Source organism: Apteryx mantelli, chromosome 18 (assembly GCF_036417845.1).
Source record: "Apteryx mantelli isolate bAptMan1 chromosome 18, bAptMan1.hap1, whole genome shotgun sequence".
NCBI lineage: Eukaryota > Metazoa > Chordata > Aves > Apterygiformes > Apterygidae > Apteryx > Apteryx mantelli.
This window is the reverse complement of record NC_089995.1, coordinates 9,444,448-9,470,370: the sequence shown is the minus strand read 5'-3', so window position 1 is coordinate 9,470,370 and position 25,923 is coordinate 9,444,448. Positions and strand designations below refer to the sequence as shown.

At 38.7% G+C, this 25,923-nt stretch overlaps 1 protein-coding gene across 1 annotated transcript in view; it reads left to right on the top strand.

Moving 5' to 3' along the window:
• PREX1 (phosphatidylinositol-3,4,5-trisphosphate dependent Rac exchange factor 1) overlaps positions 1 to 25,923 on the top strand; it is a 180,869-nt gene that overhangs the window by 103,216 nt on the left and 51,730 nt on the right. Inside the window, exons 7-13 of the mRNA XM_067308010.1 lie at positions 4,453 to 4,586; positions 8,001 to 8,116; positions 9,493 to 9,642; positions 13,647 to 13,794; positions 19,426 to 19,526; positions 23,214 to 23,317; positions 24,032 to 24,081. Coding sequence (XP_067164111.1) covers positions 4,453 to 4,586; positions 8,001 to 8,116; positions 9,493 to 9,642; positions 13,647 to 13,794; positions 19,426 to 19,526; positions 23,214 to 23,317; positions 24,032 to 24,081 — 803 coding nt within the window. The remainder of the gene's footprint in view (positions 1 to 4,452; positions 4,587 to 8,000; positions 8,117 to 9,492; positions 9,643 to 13,646; positions 13,795 to 19,425; positions 19,527 to 23,213; positions 23,318 to 24,031; positions 24,082 to 25,923) is intronic.

Below are 25,923 nucleotides of genomic sequence, written 5' to 3'. Positions count from 1 at the left end.
TTCCCCTAAAGGATGTTCTTGGCATCCAGCTAAAGTTGTGAGAGCAACCCAGATCCAGCTGTGTATTTTTTGGATAGCAAGCTCAGCAAACAAAGTCATATAATGTTCTGTATAGCAAGACTTCTAGAAGCAGTTAAAACCATTTCAGGTTCAACACAACTCAGGGGTAATTTAGGCAAGAGGCATGATTTGAACTCTGGAGCCTCAAGCATGACTCTGCAAGTGTCCATGATATCATACATGAAGTAATATCCAAACTTATTGAATATATTTTTTTAGGGTTTAGCTAATCTACAGCAACATTCTGATGCTGAAACCTCTTTCAGATTTGTTTATATATACTGTTTTGTAACAAAGTCACCTAGGTTACTCAGCCCAAAAGCTCAAAAAGGAAGGAGTGTTTTTCATTCCCAGTGAGTTGTGGACCGTTTCTAAATCTGCTACTGGTATATTAAAAGGAGGAAAAACAGCTTTATACATCACAGATACAGGCCAATGCCAAACATGATGGTTTTTTTTTCTTCTGTACACATAAAGAAGGTTGAAATTGATTGACAGCTTCCTATCTTGAGTTATCATACTGCCAAGGTCTTGCAAATTATGACTCTGGAGCAAAGTGCTGTGTTTGTAAATACTAGTTTTAGTCCTTTCAGATGTGTCTCACAGTTCATTCCTAATAAGAAGGGCTCCTAACTCCTATCCTATAGAAAGTTGCAGTTGCTAAATTAAATAAATACTTAGCTTTAGCAATGCAGTGATACCAGCCACAGAGCTGCCTGTAGGTGGAAAAAGTGTATAAGGCAGATTTATGCCTGTTTTCAGTTTGTCTGATGGCAGTCTCTCCTGTGAAATAGAAAATCTCACTTTTCCATTAGCATTGATATGAATTCTGAAACATTAGTGGCCTGTATATAAGGTTATATACCATACATAATGGTTTGACAAGGCCTAGTTCTTCTAACCATTTTAATCAAAGGCATCTAAACTGTGAAAAATAAGTAAACATCAGCTTACTTATGACCAAGGCTTTTATGATTATAAGGGAAGCAGCCTGACCCTGGGGACTGTGCAAGCAGCCCAACCCTAAGTTCACTTGTGGATTTTCACCTAATTTGGAAAAAGCTTCATCTTGTCTAGTGTTTCTGTTTAAGCAAACTAGCACAGTATCACTGGTTTCTATGACTATGCACTTTCTTCCAACTGTCCCAATGGGACCATCCTGCTCTCGACTTCATCCTATGGCTATCAGTGCCACTGTCAAGATTTCCAACATAAAGAACGATAAAACATCATTTTTCTTCTGCAGTGTCTCATCTTCTTAGTCTCTTTAGTCATCTGTAGTTTCACTAAAGGCAGTAAATATTTTTTAGAATATCTCCTCAGTTCCACCTTTTTTCTTCAACACCCCTGCCTACCACACTGCATCTTCCTCTCTAATGCAACCATTCCCACTGTCATGCACAGAGCTGATACTGGAATAATGCTATCCATCTCTTTTTAAGTTATATTATAATGACGGGACATGTTGTAGTAGACCAAGCCTGGGAAACCTCTGAAGGTCTGCAGCCTGATCACAGGTTTGTTCATCAAAATGAACTCAGCTCAGATTCATTCTTCTGGAATGCACAGAATCCTTGTAGATGTATGCTGTGGATTAGTCGCAAGCTGGCCAATTTGATTCTGGTTAATCCTTCTGGGAAACAAAGATTAATTTTAAAAAAGGGGAAGAAATAGAAGTTGTATGAGAAGGGCATCTTTTGTATAGAATATTTCTATTTCTTCAGTGAAGAACCAGTTGCTACGCTGTTTCTATTAATTGCATATTGATTATTCTGTGGGGAGAGCTCCTCGTCATCGGTCCTTATGAATTATTTTTATTGAACAATTGCAACATGCAGAATCCCTGCGTTCTCCCAGTCTGAAATGTGGAGAGAAGCAAAACCCCCATCACAGAAGAACAGCATGAGTTGTAAGAGATGTGTTAGCACTCAGGCAGATCAATCATTTTATAATTGACTGTAATTTGCAGTTCCACCAGCTATGGGTTGTGGGTTGTTTGTTTGGTTTTTTTTTGCCTGCAGCCTAGTCCCACTCTGAAAGGTGAGAAATCTTGTCTTGTCTCTGAAAACATCAAATAAATCTTCTTACTGTGTTTCTTGCTATTGAAAAATGTCTCATATTGGTGTAAATGTGAAGTAACTATGTCAACAGCAAACAGGAAATGCATTGACAGTTTTCAGATACCATCATGATGCGTCTGATGGAAAAATAAAGATTCTTAGATTTTAAGGCAAGGAGCAACTGTTGTGATCATTTGCTTTGGCTTCCTGCACAAAATAGGCTAGAATATTTTACCCAGTGATCCCTGTATCAGTAAAAGATTGACCCTGATTATTAATGTCATTGTGCTCATTGCTTTTACTGTCTTTTCTCTTCTTGGGTATTGTTTGGAAATTAAATACCTGATATTTAGGAGCTCTGAAACCTTGATTTCCACACTGGTAAACTATCTGAGCAGCAGGTTTTTTATATTGTACATGCAGACAGTTTCTGCTCCTATTCATGTATTTGTAAATAGGGATTATGGTTCATAATTCTGAGATACAGTGTTTTCTCCTGGATATGGCCAAGGTCATATGGCCATATGGGTCATTTTCAAAATAGCTATTGCTTTTTTCTGGACACGCATTAACTATTTCTGTAGAATGATTAAGAAAAGAAAAACATATCAGGACAGCAGATGGAAATACTGCATCTAGCTAGTTCTCCCATCATTAAATGCAGAATGTGTGGAAACACATATGTGGCACACACAAAACCAGTGTCACGAACTTGGCACCTTTAAAGAATAACTGCTACGTTGTTAACTAAAAGTGAGGCAAGGACAGCACAGCTGGCAAGGTTTGATTTTGAAAACAATGTAATCAAAGCTTCATTCACACCTCTAGAGTGACTGCACTGAATTTAGAAAGGCTGATTTAAATTCAGTGATTATTCCTGAATAGCTTGATGGCAGCAGACTTTGCCTTCCTGAAAAAAATTTACTCATGTAATGTTTAAAACCATTCAAACAAATCCTTTTGGGGTGACTCTCTAGCTGGAGCCAAATTTCATACTTGTGCACAGAGTTATCTTCAGTCTTTTTAAGTGGAACTAATTGTGTTTTACAGAATTTTTGCAGTATTTGTGAGTATAGGGTTAATGGACCTTTGCAAATCAAGCAGTTTCGTTAATAATGGATGTCTTGCAAGCCAAAGTCATTTCTCTTTTCCAGTAAGACTCAAGGCAGTGGGTCAGATTATCTAATGTACTTCCTTATTTGCATGCTGACCATGGAAGGAAGTTACTGTTACCCTAAGAAGTTGTTCTTCCTTCCAACTCAAATAGACATGCAAAAAATAATACATGTTCTGGAACTGCATGGTAAATGTTTCCTATGCCTCGAGGTATTTTTCTGAAAAGTGATCTTTGTTAATAAGATGCTCTTGTACCTATGAAGCAATAAAAGACCAAGGAATTTAGGGCTAGTAACTAATGTCTAGCCAAACCAATCTTGTTTGGTCAGTGTAGCAGTTAGAGGAACAGAATCCCCACTTTATGCACTCCAAATGTGGGGACAAGTGGAGTTTCTTCATTCTGAGGGCAAGTTGGGACAGTTCTATGGTTGTTTTAATTTGGGCCCAACTGCATTGGCCCTCAAGGGCCCTATTTCAAGAATCATGGGATCACTTTTCCTGGGAATAATCTGCATAACATTTTGGGGAGTGAATGGCTTAGAGCCATCTCCTGTGGTCCTCAGCTTCCTAGGATCCTCCTAGGATAGAGAGTCCTTGAGTACCAAGCTCAGCTGTCTCTGTCGCTGTTCATTGCGTGTGATGGCTTGCACATAGCAACTAACACAGTGTGCAAGACCTGACATGGATATGTTTCTAACTTGCATGTGTTTATTGAGAACTCCAAAAAGGAGAGCAGCTGCATATGCTGCTGACAAAAGAATTGAAGAGACATCACCATTGCGATGATTTTCACGAGAGACAGTTAATACCAATTTATGTCACTATCAGATCTACAACATTAGGGAAATACCATCATCCTTTTATAAAGCATTCCTAAAGCCATTGCGTGTGATATTTGCAATGGTAGCTCAGGGTACGAAGGGAAGATTAATGTTCTAAAGAGAGTCATAATACAGCTGCTTCGGGAGTGGAAGATTTCTTCTGGAAGAAAGTCTTGAGTTGGATAGGGAAGATTTATCACAGTATATGAGGATTCTATAAAAATATTTGTAATCCTTAGAGACCATGATGTGTTTAGCCACATTAAGAAATTGAGGACATCCTGCTTATGGGCACACTGATGACATGCAGATAAAATAGTAAAGTTTTAGTAAAAATGCTTCATTTTAAACACAAAAACATTAACAATAAACAAGATTTATTTTCTGTGTTTTAGGGGTCGAATTTGACAGATATCTGCACACAGCTCTTGCTCCAAGGGACTTTGTTAAAAATCTCGGCAGGAAATATCCAGGAGAGAATGTTCTTTTTATTTGATAATCTACTGGTCTATTGCAAGAGGAAATCCAGGTGAGTCCCTCTGTCTTTATAGTTTTATGGTGGGACCTACCATTTATACGTAGGAAGAAAGATCACTGATCAGCCATTGTCCCTGTTGCTCTGTAAGGCTGAATGATGGGTGTATCATCTATTCCTTTCCTCTGTTTTTGGCTGTTGCTATCCACTTAGACTGATTAACAGACAGACTCGCTATATGGTAGGATAAATATGGCAGACAGTAATGGGGTCCCCTTCTTGAGAACTGCACAGTCCAAAGGCAGAAGTTGATACAGTACAGAAAACTACACAGAAGATTCTTATATCTGGAAAGCTTCTAGATGGGTCTGCAGTGATGTGAATAAAGGAGCCTTGCCAACTTTCATTGTGAGGTTATTCTAAGCAGAAAGTGACATGAAAAAAAATATAAAGCCAAGAAAGGGCAAAGTGGAAGACTAAGAGAACATTAGGTGGATGCAGGGCACAGAGGAGTGAAGAAGAGATGAAGATCAGCAAGTTGCTGTTCAGCATTTGCAGCCCACATGCTCTGTGCATTGTCTTCCTTCTTTATCCTAGTAACATTAATTTTTGCATCATTCTACCTTATAATACTTTAACATTATTAACGCCTACTGCTTATTATTAAAATAGCACTGGCAATGTGGAAGGCAGTTTGTTTCTGCACCAGAACTGGATTTCAGTTCTTAAGCATTCCACCTTCACAGCTCCAGTCTCATTCTCACATCTTGGTCTTTTCCTAATTTGCCTTGCATTCTCTGCTCTTCAGCTTCTCCTCCTTCTTTTCTTGTTATATTCTCCCAGCTCTTCAAGTTGTACCTCTTGGAGATTGCCAAGTCGAACCGCCAACCCAATTAGGACTTCTCAAAAATCACAGTGTCCTCCCCGTAGGAAGTTCTCAAAATTTGGGTTTAATTACCAGTTTTTTGTTGAGTGGAAATTTTGGAACCATTCAGCTAGGAAATGATCAGTTCATGTCAACAATGTTCAGACTTTTTGTGTGGATAATGTTGAAGCTATATAATAGAAAATATAAATTGTTAGATGAAATCTACATTAGAAATTATTAGAATATACTGTAGACATTTAAATTAAAAGAAACATGTACATAGCTCAATCTTATATGCAGTTTATATGGCTTTTAATCTTATCTAAATGAAGCATTCTGATGTTGTTGAAATGAAACAAGAAAGATGAAACATTTCATTTTGACACTTTTCCAAATTTGTCAAAATCCAAACTTCCATGTGAAGCAGAATTCAGAAATCTGTGTGTCTCCTACCAGAAAACTACTCCTTTAAAAAATCAACTCAACTTGATATATAATCTTTTAATTTTTCAGAGCTCTTAGAAACTGTCTTTCTAGTTCTGTTTGTAGTTCAGGTTAGCCTAGCCTCTCCTGCCATCCAGGCACTTTTCCCGGAATACTGAGATTTAGGAAACAAAATGTTCCACTGCCTTTTAAGCAACTCTCTCTTTTTTTGTGCAGAAGACATTACTGAGCTGCTCTGTAGTTTGGCTTGGTGTAAGAGGAGGCTGCTTTAACACTTTGATTTTCCCAAAGGATCAATATTGTTTATCTTTATTAATAGAGTTTGAACAGACTAAATTGTCCAGAATCTGATTTCCATTAAAAGTAGAGTATTTTAAGTCTGTTGAGTATTGTCTAATGTAAAAGATATATTTAGGGATTGCTGAGCAACTTTAATTTTGGATCTTTCCTTTGTCTAGCTGCTATTTATAATTAGTCCAGGATGGAAATGAATGTCTATCCAGTCGTGATAGCATGATCATTTGGCCAGCTGCTTGACAGACAACTGACATGTTAGTGGGACACAGATTTTGAAAAAACTGAGTCTGTTTGCAATTTAAAATTGAATGACTTGATTCTTATCTCACTCATAGTATGCTTATCAGATTCAAATCATTGGAGCTGTTCTTGATTGAAAAGTGGAATCAGAATTCAGACCTCAATCTTCATTACAGTGTCAACTATGCAGCCATTTGAATTTGGGCATCACATCTTTTTACAATATTATACATTAGAAGTAGTTTTGTTGAGACCCATTTCAGACATGTTTAGAATCAGACTAAGGATCTATGTTTTTAGATCTAAGATTGCAATCTCATCTTTTGCAGAAGCTTAGAGAAGTCTGACAAACTGATGACATAGATTTTCAGGCCTGAGTATTGTTTTGTGTTTTTAGCAGTATCATAGACTGCTTTTAAATTGAATCCTGATGTCAGGAACAATATGTTTCATGTGGGGAAATGGTCTGAGTATCTGAAGGGTTTTATTAAGGCTGCCAGGACAGCTTTTCTTTTGACTCAACAGTTGTCTTTAGGAAATGATCTAATAGCTCCAAGATCTCAGTCCCTGTCAGTCTTACTGGATGCAAGTATCTGGTCATCACCAAAGGTATATTTGTCACTAAAGCTAGTTGTAAAAAGAAAAATCGTTCAGAAAAATACGATGATTCTCTTCTCACCTCAGTTTATCATAGACATTTCACTTTGACAGTAATTTTCTCCGCAGCTGTATTTTATTGCAATATTCTTTGAATCTTATGAGCTCCTGGCAAGTTGCCACAGCAATCCCTTCACTGTATAGAGTTTGGACACCTGCCATTTCAAATGATGATCATTTGACCAGTTGTGTTTTGGTTCACATAGCAGTGTTGTTATTAGATATTAAAGCTCAGCAGGTGTCAGTTGGATAGTTTTAAATCTATTCGAGACATAAAAACCCAGAATATAAATAGCAAAGAAAAGTGCTTTCCTGAAATTTTTAGAAGGCACTAGAACAGAGACACTTATTTAAACTTATGGATAAGGACGTAAACTCTGGTGCAAAACTGCCACAGCAGCACTTGTGTAAATGCCTCATGCAGACATCTAACATACGTAAAACAGACCATGTGACACTAGTCTCTTTATATGTTTTATTTTGAGTTTGGAACTTGGTACACATACTGCAAATTTCCCAAAAGTGTAGGTGAAGAAAGGGGACAAACACGTCATTTTGTCGGGTGTTATTAGAGTTTTCATCCCAAAGCCACATGAAATTCAGTTTTATTGACATTTCAGTTAGTTCAGTCTTCAAGAATGTAAATTTTAAAGGTGTCCCAATCTTCATGTAATCTTGCAGAAGCAGCTCATTATCGCTGTACTGATTTTGCTGCCCAATTATCTTTGTGGGCTGACTGAGTCTTCATATTATTTGCAATCACAAAAGTGGTCAAATACCAGGAAGCACTATTTTGGGGGGGGGGGTTTATAGTCACATCTCAGATAGCTTGGTGTTATTGTTTCTTGTGACCATTGGATTTAAAAAAAGCTATTTATTATAATATGTATTATACATATAATGAATACTTTTCACTGTTTACTTAAGTGAAGTGTTGCTAACAGTCTAAATCCTAATTGCAGAGTTGCTGGGAAAAAAACATCTAAACGGACAAAGTCAATCAATGGGTCCCTTTATATCTTCAGGGGCCGAATAAATACAGAAGTCATGGAGGTGGAGAATGTGGAAGATGGAACAGGTATGGATCAAATTCTGTCTTTTAACAGCACAGCAAGTCCATATTTTGTTTTGGAAGTTGGTACAAAAGTACTTATCCATGTCCTTCATGTTTTTTTTAATGAAATCTTAGGTAAGCAGTGTAACTTTTGATGTCTTCTTCTAACTCTGTAAGTTAGTCTAATAAAGGAAGGACATACTTTCAGGCATTAGTCCTTCATTCTGAAATGACCTCACGGAAGAGCTTGTGTATGCAAAAGCTTGCCTATTTTTTCTTCTAATCCAAGTTGATTTAGAAAAAGATACTGTATCTTCCTTCCATCCTTTCCTTTCTTACATTTTAAGCCATTACAGCTGTAATAACATAACTGGCGAATCTTCTTCTCATTTGGAGAACTACCAAGTATTAGCCTCAGCATCAAATCAGGAACATGGATATGTGGTCATGAATGAAATACAGGAATGGCTATTGCATTACTGTTCTTGTGTTCTGACCTAGGCAGGTAGAACAAATGGATTTCTGATTACATCCACAAAGGCCACAGCTGCCCCTTCTCCTATTGTAATAAGTCAGGAGTTAATATTATATCCTTCTAGGCAACAAGTGATATCTCACGAGTTCCAGTGTCCTGTGGACAAAAATTCTTACAGTGCAAGAAGCTAGTTCATCCCCAGAAAATTCAGAATAAATAATCTTTGCAAACCTCATGGACTTTTTCACTGATGTCACTGAATTTAAAATATTTTAGTTCTTCCTGTGAGATGAAATTACAAAATGTCACTCTTAGAGAAGAAACCATAGAGAAAACGGATACAGAGATTTAAAGGGATTCAAATTATCTGTGGGGCTGGGTTTGGCAGTTAGGTAGCAGTCACACTTCCTGCCAAATATTTGCTCTTCTGGGCACAAGTAGATGAGTTGTGTTTTGATCCTTTTTCACTTTTTCTGGGCAAAGCATTGTGGCAAGGGTAAAAATACCAGTCTATCTTGAATGAAATTTCAGTCACCAGTGCACCCAGCTTGGATTTTCCCCCTGGGCCTGGCTCGTGGCATGGGACGAATTGCCTAGGCTTCTCTGAATGTGAGGCTCTGCTCCCTTGGAGTCACTGAGAGTCCTGCTCACAGATCTTTTTCGCATAGTTTGTGAAAGTGACAGATTTTTCAATTTGAACAGCCTAGCTATGGGTGTTTCTATTAATATTTGTACTTCCAGAGTGGTAGGTAACAGCCAGTAATATGCACAGTCAGTGCAATGCATGCAGATGCCTGAGGAACACCTCCAAAAATCAAGTTCTTCAAATATTGATATTTTAGGAAAGGTGTCCCATGATGATCTGTTTTCATTAAAGGGGCAGGCCTTCCATTCACTGTGTGCATTGTGCTTCGGGTTTTTACAGCAGATTATCACAGCAACGGTTACACAGTGACAAATGGCTGGAAGATACACAACACGGCCAAAAACAAGTGGTTTGTCTGTATGGCCAAGACTGCAGAAGACAAACAGAAATGGCTGGATGCTATTATCAAGGAAAGGGAGCAGAGAGAGAGTAAGTGGATAATGTATCTTCTAATGCAGTGAATGAACTTGTGTACAAAGGCAAAATGTTGTATTTGCGTGTTTAAGTATATGACTGATAGAAAAAGAAAAGAAAAGGTTACAGTTTTGTGGCAGACTTTAAATCTAGCCTTAATGACAAACAAACTGAAGTGATAGAAAACAAATTTTTCTGAACATGTTTCTTGGGTTTCTTATGCACTTGTGTCATTATATTTATCAAACATTTTTACTTATCGGAGTCAGTTTCTTTAATGAATTGAATTACTGTGAAAAAAATACATTTAATCAACTTTATTTGCTGGTCTTTTATTTGTAAGATAAAAATGTATTTGTATTTATCTTTAAAAGCAAAGAGGAAAATGCAATCTGCAGCCATTTTCCAGAGATAGTGGTACAAACTTTTTACATTCTCACAAACTCAACCTCCATAATCTTGAAATAAACAAAACAATTCATGGGGAAAACCTCTGGGAATATTTAAACTTCTTAGACCAAGAGGAGTGACAAATGTGTGCAGACGTTTGTCACTTTTATCTTTTCTTGTGGAATGAAACAAGAATAAGCTTGTCTTGAAACAGCAGCAAGCTCACAGAGCCGCGAATCGGTGAGTGATAAAAGTTCTGAATTCCTTTATAAGTCAGATTAATATATATATTATATATAGTCAGATTATATATATTATAAGTCAGTCTTTCACTAGTGAATCTGCTTCCCTGTCTGCTGAATGGGAACAATAATAGTTCATTGCCAGAAGAAATGACACTTATTTTAAAATGTTCTGCGCTTACTTTAGAAGTGGTTCCCCGCTCTGCAGCCACATCTCCATTAAAAACATATAATTGCTCATGTATGCTAATATTAAAGAAGTCAGTCTGATACCCTTTTTAGTAGTGCATTTTCAGGACTTGCACTTGCTAAGCAACAGTGCTTTAGGTTTTTTAAGTACTTTAAGAAAGTTACAGTCCTGTCATTGAAATTTGACGAAAGCAGAGAATCTAAGCGCCTTTGAAAATCCAAACCTTAGTTTTTATGTTACAATACTTTGCAGCAGGAAAACATCTAATCTGCTAAAGGCAATGCACATTACAGTGTTATCTATTATCATAGAATATTAAATATATCTAACATACCTTGTCATGTATGAACCCCAATGTACCTTTTAATAATAGCAAGGAATCCAGCTTCAAAACGTAGATCAGGCATGATTTAAATTAAAAAGAAGTCTTAACTGAGACTTGCATTAAAAGCTAGAGATTACCTGAAGGCAACGGAGAGAATCAGTTTTGATTCTTTCTTTTTTTTTTTTTTTTTTAAAGGAAGTGTGTTACTGTTCTGAGCTGGTGATCTGTTCTCATTGATCAATTTGCATCCCACCATACTATGAGGATCCTGTTCGTCCATGTCATGCATTTTTTTAATAAAATACATTTCCTGGCTCTTAGTTCTACCCTCAGAGTGCTAAATCATACCAGAGTGCTAAAAATCCAATATGTTTTCATTTCAGAGTGAGTTTTATGAGGTCGCCAGTGCTCTGTGGAATTTCCTATGTATCAAGAAAAACATGTGAGGAGAGAGATTTGATAAGAAGTAAAAAGACAGGACTAGAAAAATAAATCACATTTAAACAGGAATCCTGAGAATATGGGGAGGAGACTGAAAAAATCTTAGGGAGGGAAGAAGCATTTTTCTTTAATAGAAGGTTTCTCAAAGTTTTCCATGCAGCATTGGCTACTCTGACACTTTTTTTTCTGATGCTTTTTGTCATGTAGTTTTATGATGTGGCAGTTGATGACAGGAACTCAGGATAAACATGGATATTCTGGCAGACATTCCAGGCCTTATTGGAAAATCTTCTTTGAATCGGAGTACTTGCAGAGTCACAGAGCTATCAGTGTTTGCATTAGAAAGCCTGGTGAGATTCCCAGTGCTGTAGGATGAGTTGGGCGGAATGTGCATTCCAGTCTGCCGTTTACATCAGAGCCTGGGGAATTCGGTGATGTAAGACCAGCATGAAACATGTGTACTATTACACAGGCTGTTTTCTATCATAAGTTCACATTGCAAATTAGCCTTGGCTACACGTGTCAGCCTGAATATTGAATTGAATCACAGTATTGCAGGAAGGGGGAGGAGGAGGAAGAGGAGGATGGAAGAACAATGGCACTAAGCCATGGGATTTGCGGAGCCAAAACCTTTAGGCAGATATTGGACACATGAAAGAAACACTGTTTGCAAGACAAAATGTTGCACAAGACTACTTTCTGGAACACACACAGCAAATCTCTAAAACAAATATATTAAGCATTTTCAAAAAGCCAGAAAGCAGCTCTGATGACACAGAAGACTGTTAATTCTATTAATTCTTCAAGTTCAGAGTAAGGCTAAAAAATGAGAAGTGTGCATTCTTTGGGAATAGCTGCTCACCCTAATGGAACATAAATTGTGTTGCTTTACGGTAAGATACTGATCACTTAAATTCTGCCTAATGCCATTTTCTGTAAAATTTAGGTACATAAATCCAAGACCAATTCAGGCTGCCAGTTCTCAAGCACTAGCTAGCCTTAGAGATGTCTAAAATCTGGGCCTCTGTTTCGGACTCCAGGGTCCCCTAGATTTGCAAGTGAATTTTTTCTCTCCATATTCAGGAGTGTCCTGGTCATGATTCAGAGATGTACTTAAAGACAAGTAATCTCTGCTGAGTATTGCTTCCTGCTCTGTCAGTTAGGAGTAATCAGAGCTCACCCTAATGTGTTTAGACATTGGTGTGTTCAACACCAAGTGTCAGTGAGGGTCATTTTTCAGTGAGATGCAGCAAAGAGGAGGGAAAAAAGGTAGCATGAGCAGAGTTGTATTTAGAGCACTTGTTTGGGCAGTGAGAGACTTGGATCTAGGCCATCCTTAGCCTAAAAGGTTCAAACGCAGAGTTTCAGCTCCTCATCTGAGTCCACTTCAATTTGGGACCTAAAGTAGGCTGTCTAAATCCAATCCCTAACTTACTTATATGCACTTATTGCCTGGAAAAGTTTTAGAGTAACATAGCCAGAAAGCAAAATGATTTGTTCAGGCTAAAAGAGGCAATGCATGCACAGCATCAAATAATTTTTTCTCGTGTGCTCTCCTCCTAAAGCAACTTGCTCTTTATTTCTAGGTAGAGCACATTTTCCAGGGTCTTTTCACAAATCTGAGGTGAAGAGTGCCAGAAAATGCAGGTTAAGATGATAGTTATTGTAACATAAACACCTATTCTTTTCAGATAATCATCCTGACTGTAGCAACTCTCAGCTACTATGGGCTATGTTGGAAGCTCATACAAATTGGAGGTGAAAGTTTCTCTATATCCATTTATCTGTCATTCCTTCAGCCATTCAGTATCTCTTATAATTAACAGGATAATATGGTTGTCAAATTGTATTTTTTTAGCCTAGAGGTATTGGTAAATAGGCTAATTAAGAAAGAATGAGAAAATAGTGTTCCAGTCAACCTTTGATTTATTCAAGGATGTGAATTTCAGCAGTTCTGTATTTTTGGCTTCAAGTAATAGAATACTCAAAAAGTCATCTGCTCTGTTGAGCATTTAGCTGCCTTGGACAAGTCTTATGAAGGCAGTTATTTCAGGGTTGGAAGTGAAATTACAACAGGAATTCAGTTTCAAAGGGTATATATTTTATCTTTCTTTATTTGGTATTTACTTGTCCATGTTTTGTAGACCATTCTACTTTGTGTGATGTGATGGGACCATAAGTTTGGAGTTATTTTTTCTTGAACTGATAATTTTCTTGGACAATGGAGAAGAAAAGCTGCAAACATTATCTAGGTGCTAAACTCGCCAATGACAGTTTTGTGCTTAGATCAATAAGCAATGTTTCCCCTTTATCTGAAAAATAAGTCATGTAATTTTTGTGTGTCTAGCACTTTGTTTGGCTTCAGCTTTTGACTTTGAGCAAACACTGTCCAGTGTTAAGGATCTGAATGAATTCCTACATTGTATTCCAGGTTTGAAACTGGGAATGGAGAGGGATGCGTATGTCATGATTGCAGAGAAAGGAGAGAAGCTGTACCAGATGATGATGAGCAAGAAAGTGAACCTTATCAAAGACAGGAGGAGAAAATTAAGTACTGTTCCCAAGTGCTTTCTTGGCAAGTAAGTGGCATTTGAATTGAAAAGGCCTTTTCATACCAATTAAAAGAATGGACTCTGGATTTTCTGAGGACAGCACTGCGAGGGCAGATCAGATGTGCTTTGGTGGAGCTTAATTGGAAAGGCCATAACCTCCATTACAGTTGTGGTTTATTAAAATTAATCATTAATTTCACACCACGCACAGGCTGTACAATAACAGCTCGTTCCTTTCTAGAGTAACTCATAGCAGCTGTTTCAAATCAGCAAAAGGAATAAGAAAAAATACTTATATTCCCAAAAGCTCAGGGCTGTTGGTGGCCCAACCTGCCTCCTCTTTTGTATACTAGCAGATGCTTACTGGGTGATGTTTAAATCCAGCAGAGTTGTCCCAGTCTCAGAATTGAACTTAGAGATTTCCTGTTTATTTGCCAATGTAACAGATACAATTGAAAGTGATCAGGAAACTCTATGTATTTGTTAGAAGTATAGGGATTTCTTTACTGGGTGGAAAAAACCTCTTTCACTCAGGCTAGGCATTAGAAAATAATTCTTCAGAATGACATGTATGAGGCATTGAAAAGAGACCCCACGGAGGGGCCAGATCATCATCACAGGAGACATTCAAGAAGAGATTAGTAGCAGGGCTATCAAAGGGAAATGTCCTGCACGGCACACGGGGAGACACAGAAGTTGACCTGAGAAGACTTTTCTGCTTCAGCTGTTTGTGATTGAAATGATCAGCTGTGGGAAGAAAAAAGTTCTGAGAGGCAGATTGTCCATTCATTTCCCTTCCCTCCCTGCTCGTCTCTGTTGCATGCAGCATTCCTTGTGTGTACTGGGAGTGGAAACAATGCATTGCCTTTCTGCCTGGCAGAAGGCAGTCTGGAAGCATAAACTGGTGTTGTTTCTGCTATATCAAGACCTCTTGGCTTTTGGAGATGTGGTTGCTTCCCCCTCCCAGTTATCTTGCTGGATTCAAATAGAAATCCTTAAGCTCTGTTTTGGAGGCATGATCTAGTATTTCCTATTTTCCATGCAAAAAGAAGTACCAGATCAGAAGCTTATGTTTTTCCACTGTTGATATATACAAGTCCATTGTGGATTCCCTGATATTTTGTTTATTTCCAAGTCATACATGGTATTTCCTGCTACTCCTTTTTCTTTTAAAATATCTTTTTCATTACGTGCTCTACAGTCTGTCTTGCTCATTGCCCTCCGTTTGCTTGGCAACTACCTGACACTGCAGTAGTGAGGACTTGACATAACTTTGCTAATGGGTAACTGAACTTGGACTGAGATACATACAAGTATCCTTATCTCTGAAAAAAAGCATATTTCTGCTATTGTGCCAGCCTTCTCCATAAAAAATAACTCCGCCAATGTCTTTTCAACAGTCCTGGGCTACCAGTGCAACTTAATCATTGCATTTCAATCAAGATTTGCAGACTTTTCAAATCATTCCTGGAGCTTCCCTTGAACAGTGCATTTCAGCTGTGACCTATTCATTTTTTTCAGATATTCCTGCCTAAGGGAGACACTAATAAGTGTGCGGAGGTACATTTAGTGGTTTTCTGGTGCATCCATCTGGGAGTAACGCTAAGGCCACAAAAATATTTTTTTCTCTTGGCCTTTGGATATCTGATAACATCCAGTGATTCAAGAAAGAAAATGTGGTTGTAGAAAAAAAACATGAACTACCTCGAATCACTTGGAAATATCACATGAGGCTGTCTATTGAATTTAACTTCAAAAACTGACCAGTTGGACTCTTCAGGTGTGCTGGCATTCAGGCATGTGATATAGTGTGATAGTGATACAGTGTGAAAGATGGGTGTTGGTGCCAATATATGTATATGATATGCTTGCCACTCTTTTCAGCACCACAGTAAATTGACTGCAAAATCTTGAGCTGTATTGAGCTTGTAATAGGGAGTATCTATCAATCTTAGGAGACATTTCAAGCATATCTGGTCAGATTGCACAAACCTGGATGAGTTGGATTTTACTGCATATTTCTTGAATAGAAACCTACCTCTTCTAATCCCTAATTTCAGAGGTATAGCTGGGAGCATGGCAGCACTGAGAATTGAAGATACTCTCAATTATACTGGAGAACTACATAGGACAAGATAAATACTAATGAAACGTAAATGAAGCTTTGCCACCCACTTTTTGACTCAACTTGGGCTGAGCAGAGCTGAGTATTTGGTTTAGCCTCAATTTATGCTTAGCCAGAACTTTCTAAACACCTCTCTTCCTGCTTTGAGTGCCTTGTATGAAGAAATGATTGGCTGTGTGGGTGAGAGGAGAACTGTGGATACCATTTATCTCCATTTTAGCAAGGCTTTTGATGCAGTTTCTCAAAGTGTCCTCCTAGCCGAACTGGGGAGGAATGGACTGGATGGGTTGACTACAGAGTGAGTGACAAACTGGCTGGACTGTCAGGCTCAAATGCTAACGGTTGACAGTTCAAAGTCTGCCTGGCAACCAGGTACAAGTGGCCTTCCTCTGGAGCCAGTAGTGCTTAACATCAACAATCTGGACAATGGGATGAAAAGCACTTCAGAAAATGTGAAGATTTTACCTAACTGGGGGAGAGTGGACAACAGGTTGAACATGGATCATCAGTGTGCCCTTGCAGTGATGAAAGTAAGTGTGTTAGTAGGCTCCCTTCGCAAGAGTATAGCCAGCAGGTCAAGGAAAGTGATTATTTCCCTCTGGTCAGCCCTCGTGAAACTGTCTGTAGGATACTGCATCCAGTTTTGGCCCAGTTCTGGTTAGTGTCTGCCATATGAGGAGAGACTGAAGGAACTGTTTATCCTGGAGAAGAGAAGGCGAAGCAGGATCTAGTTGCAGTCTTCTGCTACCTAATGGGCAGTTACAGAGAAAGCAGAGCCTGACTGTTCACAGAAGGACACAAAAAAAGGATGAGAGGCAATGGTTGCAAGTTGAAACAAGGGAAATTCTGATTGGATAAAAGCAAAAAACTTCACCATGAGAGTGGTTAGGCACTGGAACAAGTTATCCAGAGAGGCTGTGGAATCTCTCTTCTTGGAGATTTTCAAAACTCAGCTGGACAAGGCCATGAGCAACTTCATCTAATTTTGAAGTTAGTCCTGCTTTGAGCAGGAGGTTAGACTATATGGCTTTCAGTTGTCCCTTCCAAACCAAATTTTTCTGTGATTCTGTAATAAAGTTCTGCCTTCCATCTTCTACATCTTAAGATGAGAGTATTCAAAATAAATTACATATAATGAGACAAACACCATAGACTCCACCAGAGTGTTTCCACTTCTCTTTTTCCTCCATCCCATAGAGGGATGCCTTTTTCTGAGGCATTTAGTGCTGTTCCGTGCCACTCAGAAGACATCCTGAGCAGAGGAAGCAGGAGCCTGGTCCCAGAAACCTGTAGGAGATTGAATTGGATGCTGGAAGCCTACAGTACTCTCTAAGCACAATATGAAAACAAAACTCAGTTGCATGTACTTGCAAAGTTATTTCAACTGTGCAAAGAAAGAATCCAGATACTGTGGTTGGCTTGCTGGCCATTTGTACATGTGGTTACTCGATCTCTGTGTGCATTCACGGTAACTGAATACATGCAAATCCCCATGCCCAACAAATGGATGAAGTGAAAATTCCATCATCCTGTAGACTTTTTGATTGTCTGTAGAGTACTATAATTGCCTTCAGACAGATGCTTTTTCGGCAACAGTGCAGCATATGCCAAAAAAACTCTTAAAATATTTCTAGATCATGCACTTTTCAGAGTTTATGAAGCCTTCAGAGCAAGCGCTTACTAATTTTGCTCATGAATCAGATGCCACAGAAATCTTAAAGTAGCTCTTAAGAAAACAATCCTATAGCTCTGAAGCTTCGGGGACTTGGGAGCAGCATTCAGTTATTTTCCCTTTTTAGCTTTGAGTTTCAAACTTTAAGACGACTGCTTTACTCTGAGGATACCAATAAGCTCTGGGGACGCGGTTCAACATGAAAGAAGCAGGAAGGCTGAAAGAGTGGTAATGTTCCACTTAGATTTTGGGGAAGTGGTTTAAGTGCTGTAAACAGTCATAGACCCATTGCACTCAATGAAAAGTGTATAGCACCTGCAGGTCTACCCTGGGCTCTTAACGATTATGGTCATTGGTCAGCATGTCTGGGATGGGGCACTCCACAGAGTAGTAGGTAGCAGATCTTGTATTACCAGTAATGGGAATGGAAGATCAATCTTACTTCTCCTCCCTCTTTAGTTTATATTCTATATTTTTGCCTTAAAATGATTCTAAAAATGTTCTAAATTACTGGGAAATTGAGACCAAGCTTTCCTTAGAAGATACCAAGCCTGACTCATCACTACAGTACTCTGATTTTAGGAGTTTTACAAAACTGCTGGTTTCCATGGGATTCCCCTGGCATAGCTGAATAGGTTCTGCTGCTTTTTCTTCACTATGACAGTTATAGAGTAGCCTCTCAGCAGACTGAAAGTGGTGGTGGTTGTTGTTGTTATTTTAAAGGCAAAATACAAATGCTGCCTACAACTTAGATGAGTCAGCTCTGATAAACATAAAGAGACTAAAAATACTGTATTCAGAGCCCGCAACTGGAGGCATGGATGCTGGTTTTGATAAGCAGCAACCCTCTGCACATTGGCAAGTACCCAAGTGGTTTATTGAACTCAGATTTCCCATATGTTGTTCTACTTTCAAATATTCCTTTTGTTCTTTTCTATGAATTTAGCACATTTCTAGTATAATCCCTAATTAACCCAGAAAACAAATCGGGTCCCCCTAGAGCTTTGCCAGTGCTGCATTCATCAGGCTTGTAATGTCCATTTTTCTGTACCTACTGTTTTTAATTGAGTAACATCCTACATGTCTATCCATTTTTAGCTTTTTTTTCTGCCATATGTGCAGCACTGCCCCTCACCAGAGAGAGGTTTTGTTTTGTGCTGCATGTGCAGACAGACTTAGCACCTTTGGCTATAAACTAGAAGCATCATTTATGTATCTACCAAGCACCAGCTCCAGTAAATTACCTTAAATTAACCTGTCAGTGGGACTTGCCCTGTTCTGTGCTTGAATTCAGTGAGTTTGAATCTTCTGTCATAAGTCCTAGTGTGATTCTATTAAAGCCAATGCAATTACACCACTGAGGAAAAAAATCAGACCCAGTGAAGACAAACATATGTAATTAATTCAGACCATGGACATTGCTTGGAGGGATAGTTTGGATGGAAGTAGCTGTTTCCATTCATGTGCAACTCATTGTTTTCAAGGGCATCAGTTAATCTTGCTTTTCTGCTCCCCTTTGTATGTCTGGATTGCTCATTAAAATAAGTGTCCGCAGCACCTTTGTAGATCCAGCTAAGCCGTCTTTCCCTTCACATGTCAGCTGATTATGATGAACTAAAAGAATTAGTGGGAAAAGTCCTAGATAGGAGACTTGATTCTTCTGCAGAGTGTTTCATCCAGAAGTATAGGTTATATTCCTCCAGAATGTATCCACCTAGAAGAGGTGTCATAATTTACAAAAGTTTTTGCACTTGCTTCAAGTAGAGAGTCATCTGTGGGTGACTGACGACTTGCAGAGGCATGTATCTGCTTACCTTCAGGGAGGAAAAGCTAATTGCTTCTGTTCTGCTTCCCTTTGCAGTGAGTTTGTATCATGGCTCACAGAGATTGGAGAGATAAGCAAACCAGAGGAAGGGGTCAACCTGGGACAGGCGCTGCTGGAAAATGGAATTATTCATCATGGTAAGTGCTCCATGTCATAAAGAGATGCCAGATTTCAGTAATGCGTGGAAAGAAGGGTGGAAGGGTGGCTGCAGCTGTTCACACGATGTTCAAATGCTTTTCTGTACCATACCCATCAGATCTTCAAAGTATTTAATGACTTTGGTATTAATGGGAATGGGCATATTTATGTCATGGAAGGGGGACTCACTGGGTATTCTGAAGGCATTTATGCCTGCAGTAGCTTGATTTCTCTGCAACATCTCTGCAACACCTGCACACAGACAGGTGTACATTCATTTGCACTTTGTGTGTTTGAAAGTCTTGTCATGATCAGTAAGTATAGCTTTCCATGTGAAACATCAGCAATAAAGAAGATAGTCGAGCAGTGCTGTTTTAGAATGGGGCATAGGTATGAACAGAGTGAGGAGCTCCAGATGCTGGTCATTCTTTCTAGTGAGATTACCCATTATAAAGAAAAGAGATGATGGAGAATTTGTTACAGGATTTGTTCTTTCCAGATTATTTTGCAAGAGTGTCTCTTTAAAACAGTAATGTATCATATTTATTCATCAAACTGAGCAGATGACCTTGAAGTCCTTGAAGTCTTGTGGTGGATATTTTAGAAGCATAGGATAGTTCATGCAAGTGTTGCATGAACAAAGCAGCACAGGATGTCTGTTTGAAAATCTTCTGTGCTACCTGCCTTTCTGCTAAAAAGCAGGACTTTCTCCTGCTTTTTATGACCTTTAAATCTAGGCTTCTCCTTCTGTTTCCTATCATTTTCACGTTTCACAATGCAGACTGAGCAACACAGTCATATTCTATTTAAACAGCAAATGCCTTAATTTCAACTTTCAGGTGAGTTTAGCTGCAAAATGCACATCAAAGCAATAAGCCTTATAGGTCTTACGTCACCAGTGGTCTGCATTTCCTTACAATCTCTTGGAAACCAATTTAAATAGAGGAACCATTTAATTAGGCTAGTATTGCTTTAATCTTTTGGCATCACAGCTCCACAAACTTGTCTTCCAGGTGACAATAACACTGTTAAGGAATACTGTCTGTTATCTTTGCTTAACTAAAACACAGAGAAATCACTCTTGCCACTAATATTAGCATCTCCATAATCCTTCATGCACATATATTTCCACCCCCAAGTACCAAGACATACTCTCAGGCACTCAGACTTTGAAGTGCCAGAAACTGGAAAGAACTTGGTGCTTATTTAGGTAACAAAATAAGAGTCCAGTTTTGCAAAAGTGTATAGGGAGAAGCATATCATGTCACATTCATGTCAGACTCTGTATGTGTCAGCTCAAATACATTGAACTCTTTTGAGTAGTTGGCCATAACTGTGGCTTTGGAGAACTTAAACACTATGGCCCCCTTTGCACAAAGAATGCTCTTTTGCACTCACACCCTTGCCTGCCTACATCTTGAATGTGTGCACTTGCACTGTCAATGCATAAAGCTCTTCTGAGACTTGTTATTCCATCATGACTCTTTACCCTGCCATAACTTCATACTCTGACCATGTCATCAGTGCCCTTTTTCTCCAAATACAAATTTACAGTTCAAAGAAAGTCATGCCCATCCAAACACCCTGAGCAAGATGCATATGATTTGATTTTAATGTTGCCTTTACTTAGAGCTCCTGATGTCACTGTCTGCAATGACAGTTATTGCTAGATATTAGGATATATTTGCAACTCTGCATTTAGTTAAGGAAATATCCCTTGAAACTTTGGTAAATCATTAGACAAGAATAGTGTCTCATTATGTGTCTCCTAATGTAGCAAGAACATAAAACCAGTGCACCAGCCCTTACCCCTACTCTACATTAGGCAATATATTTTATCTTTTGTTTTCACTTGGCATAACGTTACTGTCAGCTGGAAACTGCTGATCTCTCAGCCTGCTTGAGGAACAGGGCCAAAGAAGATTGCTCAGTGACAGAGTGCTGAGCTCTGTCCATTTTATCACTCCATTTCCTCTGTCTCCCCTTGAATTCTGGCTCTTTTATCTGGAGTTGCTGATGTGTAAGTCCTGGTACCCATCACAGAAAGCAGAAATGATCAGAACCTGATCTGCTATGTGCCAGACACAGAAGACCAAAAGGTACTTTCTGCAGACCTGGTTCTCAACTGGATTTAGAAATACAAAACCCAGAGCATGCAGACTCTCAAAGACATCAATAGCTAACACAGACTACGAATTCCACCATATACAAAAGGATATACACCTGATCCTGCACATTTACTGTCTGAAATTTAGGAAAATATCACCAAAAGCAGGAGGAATCTTCATTATAATACTCACAGACCAGGATGTCCTATGAAATGAAGACAAGTCCCCAGAATTTCTAGTCTCTGCCTTCTAAACAATTGTCCTAGCTCCTCTGCGAGGGGAATACTAAATGGTCAGCCAGTGCAACCAGCTGTGTCAAGCTAGTCAAACTCAAGCTAAGATGCATCTTAAATAGCGTAAATCCATATTTCTTGTCAGTTCAAATGCTTTGCCTACACTATGAAAGACTGCAACCAAAATGTTTGTGGGTGCTCCACCACAAAGGCCTGGCTATTTTGTTCCGTTGGCAAGGCAGGGAAGACTACAATGACTAAGCTACTCTTCCTTATCCACTGTTTGCTTTGGCTGCTGTTCTCTAGATATCCTCCTCCTTTGTTTCTCTACGTAGTCGTAAACTGGTCTCCATTAAATTAATCTGTGAACAATGTCATTTCTACACTAGTTATTATGATATCTGAAAGACACATTATTGCTTACTTCAAATTTGAACGCTCATTGGCACCTATCAGTTAAATTACCACTTATTTAGTAATCAGTGAAACAAATAATTTCTACCAATTAGATTATTACCTTCAGTATGAGGGTTTCCCTCCTACATGTTCTCTTAAAATGCTTTACATTTGAACAGAGACAGAATAAACCTATATATAATTGCATACGGACTTCAACCCTCTTCTGATGATTTGGCCCGTTGGATAGATCTATATGAAACTGGATATGAATTCAACTCTTTTCTGATTTGGGCCAATGCTCCTTTTGAAGGTGTTGCTTATCACACTGAAGCATCTTTTGTGTGCTTGCCTTTAAAGCCTATTAGTATATAGCATGACCCAGTAAGATTTTAACTGCACTCCTGTAGAGCAGCTACTCTGGCAAAAAAGAAGCAGTCTCTTGAAAGTACGTTTAATTTTTAGAAGGAACTCTGTATTAAATACAAGAACCGTGGTAGAAGTATACCTCTAACAGCTGCAGTTCATTCCACTGCAATGCTCTGTGCTTATGGAATTGCAGAGCTGTGGCATTAGTGCTGAGATAAATGGTGTGGGATTTTGGAGGCATTTGTTTCAAAACACATTGGAAAAAGTCAGAAGATCCTGATTACCTTCACTAGGGCTGCTTCCAAAGATGTAAATAAACTGAATCTGGTGTAAAAGAAAGAAATGTCAGTGTTTATTGGAGATGTACTATTCAGAAAACTGTTCTTGTTGGTGGAGCCATTCAGAAATGTATGCACATATGCATATACATGCACAAGAAGGGGAAATGTGAAGAACTGAGTCCTTTCTTCAGAAATCAGCTAATCTTTAGGTATAGAAGTGTGTATGGCCAAGTGCATGGCCTCTGAAGGACATACCAGGGGAAAAAAGACAGGTTTTATTTACTGTACTGATGTTTTAGTTTCAGATAAGCACCAGTTTAAGAATGAGCAGGTGATGTACAGATTTCGCTATGATGATGGAACCTACAAGCCAAGAAGTGAATTGGAAGACATCATGTCCAAGGTTTGTGTTATCAGTCTTAGCTGGAACCTAATAATCTGCATAATAACCATGAAAAGAGTTTGCTCTACCTCTAAATGTCGGTGATCTGTTGTATAGGAGATGCCTACCGCTTTTTACTTTTGTTGTATTAAGCTATCCATCCTAATGCTGTAGGAGACACTCACTCTAGGAAGAAGAAGCTGAGCTTAGCAATAAATATCAATGCACTTGTGAGTGCACCCAGGGTTTCTGATTACAATCCTAATATAGTAACAAAAGGTCTTAAAAGAAGACATTGGCCATAACACAGTATGTCTGTTGAAGATCTGGTCATGATAATTTAGGGAGATAGTAAAGATCAATATTGAACTGCAGTTTCTCATAATTATATTTGTCAAATGAGTTCTGTTGATCTCGTATCTGTGCATACTGTTTAATAAATTGGACTCCTTCTTATGCACATCAGTTCATAGGCTGATTGTGAGGAAGGATTAATAGAGAAAATGTTGGAAGGGAAGAGATTAAGATAAAAGAAGAGATTTTTCAATTTCTGGAGGTCAGGAAAGAGGAAAGAATGTTTGACAAAGAGAGATAAGAGTTTAGAAAAACAGTTAGTTGGTAGATAATTCTGGCTGAGTAGAGACCTCAGTGTCCAGGTTTTGCTAGCTTCAGCTAGTCAGTGGGTTTTTTTTGAAAAGAAAAAGCTGATAATACCATGTATCTTTTCTTCTTCAGGGTGTGAGACTTTACTGTCGACTACACTGTCTATATACTCCAGTGGTAAAGTAAGTTCATCTTGATGATCCCCTTGTGTATACTATCTGGCTTTGTTAAAGTGATGACATGTTGCCATTGAAATCTTTCTTCTTTCTCCTTGCAACCTGTAATAAACATTTTCTTGGCTCTTTTACTATATCTCCACTGTTTGAATCTGTAGTTGTACTTCTGCTGGAGGATGCTGGAACTGTACCCTGGGAGCGTGAAAGGCTAGTTTCACGCTCTTCCTGGAGTTTGCTTCCTCCATCAGTCCACAGGAGCTGTTAGCATGGCACAAGTTTATTTGTTTACCCTGACATTTTCTGTGAATTAAAGTGAGTGCAATTAATAAGTGACTACTGATTCAGGGCAGACTGTGTAGTGCAATTGTAGCTGCTGTATTACTTGGGCTATGGAAAATGTAGACAGATACTAAAGGGATGTAGACAGATGTTAAAGTGATGTAAACAGATGCCAATATAATGCTAGGATTCTTTCATTTAAAGAACTCTAAATGAACAAAAACCAATCTGAAGTGGAACACAACCTGAAGCTAATTTGAAAAAACCCTGAATATTTTGGATGGAATCTTCAGAAGTTGGCTCTGTATAAATAAATGCTAAAGAATAGAGCTAATCTGCAGGCACTAGTTAACTATCTTCCCAGACCCCAGGAGATGATTTTCAGATGTTGTTGCCTTGCTGTGACATCAAATGAATATTTCTGGCCTGTGACAGAAACCAGCCTGAACTACATGGGTGTTCTGTTTAGCTACCCGTGATTGAGAATTGGGCATTTTCATTCAGCAGAGCTTCATTTTAAGGTACAGAAAAACTGGCGATGAAGAGAAAACCTCAGGTGGGCATGGCTGGAATCCCAAATTCAACAAAGTTAACCTCTTCTTATACAACCTCCGAGCTGTACAACAGATGTTTCACTGAGAAATAGATGTTATTGTCATGCTAAAAGTAGCTACAAAGATAGATGCAGTTCATCAATCATAAGTCTGCCTAATTAGATCTCTGTGTGTTGTTGGGTTGGTTTGTTTGTTTGTTTTGGCCATTCTACAGTAATGTAGATCTCAGCCCAAAGGGTAAGGAGAGAGCAGTAGAGGGTGATGCAGCTCTGGGTAGGCAAAATAGTGATGTATATGCATGTGTATTTGCACATGTGCATTTCATCTCTTAAGACAGTAATTCACATGCAAAGTAGGAATAATTGTAAATGAAGCTGAAAAAATGTCTCTGACCTCAGGGTACCCACAGACTGAGAGGGATATAGACTTGTGCTTTAGGGATTGGCAAGGAGAAAATTACCACAAGCCTGTCTTGTGGTATTTTATCAATGTGCTATTTTTGTAATAGGAAGATTCTCCAGCTGAGATTCTATGTCAGGATTAATCTGTGTTAATTACAGCATGAATGTAAACTGTATGATCAATGAAAAATTACAAACTCTCAGAAGTTTTAGTATCCTTCTGGATAGACTTATATTTTAAGTATGTTCAGGCTCTTCTTCTGGCCATTGGCTTTCCTACTTGCCCTTCCTTCCATTTCCCTGAGAGACCTGAATCTCCCAGGCTCTCATCCTTTCATGTCTTCTTGTCATGTCTTTTTGCCTTTGACAAGCCTAACATGTTTCAGGAGCCAGCTTTTAGGTGACAGCCTATTGTGCAAAGCCTATTACTTTCTGATCTGTCTGTGGTCCACTACTTTGTTTGGCCTCTTCAGATTGCTGATCCCTGCAATCATACTAGCAAGGTCGATAAAACCTTGCACCTTTTCATGGTGCAACTTCCCTTCGAAAAAAGCAGGAAAACTGCTTTGAGTACCTGGTGTATGTACCAATAGGATCTGGAGGAATCGTAAAGT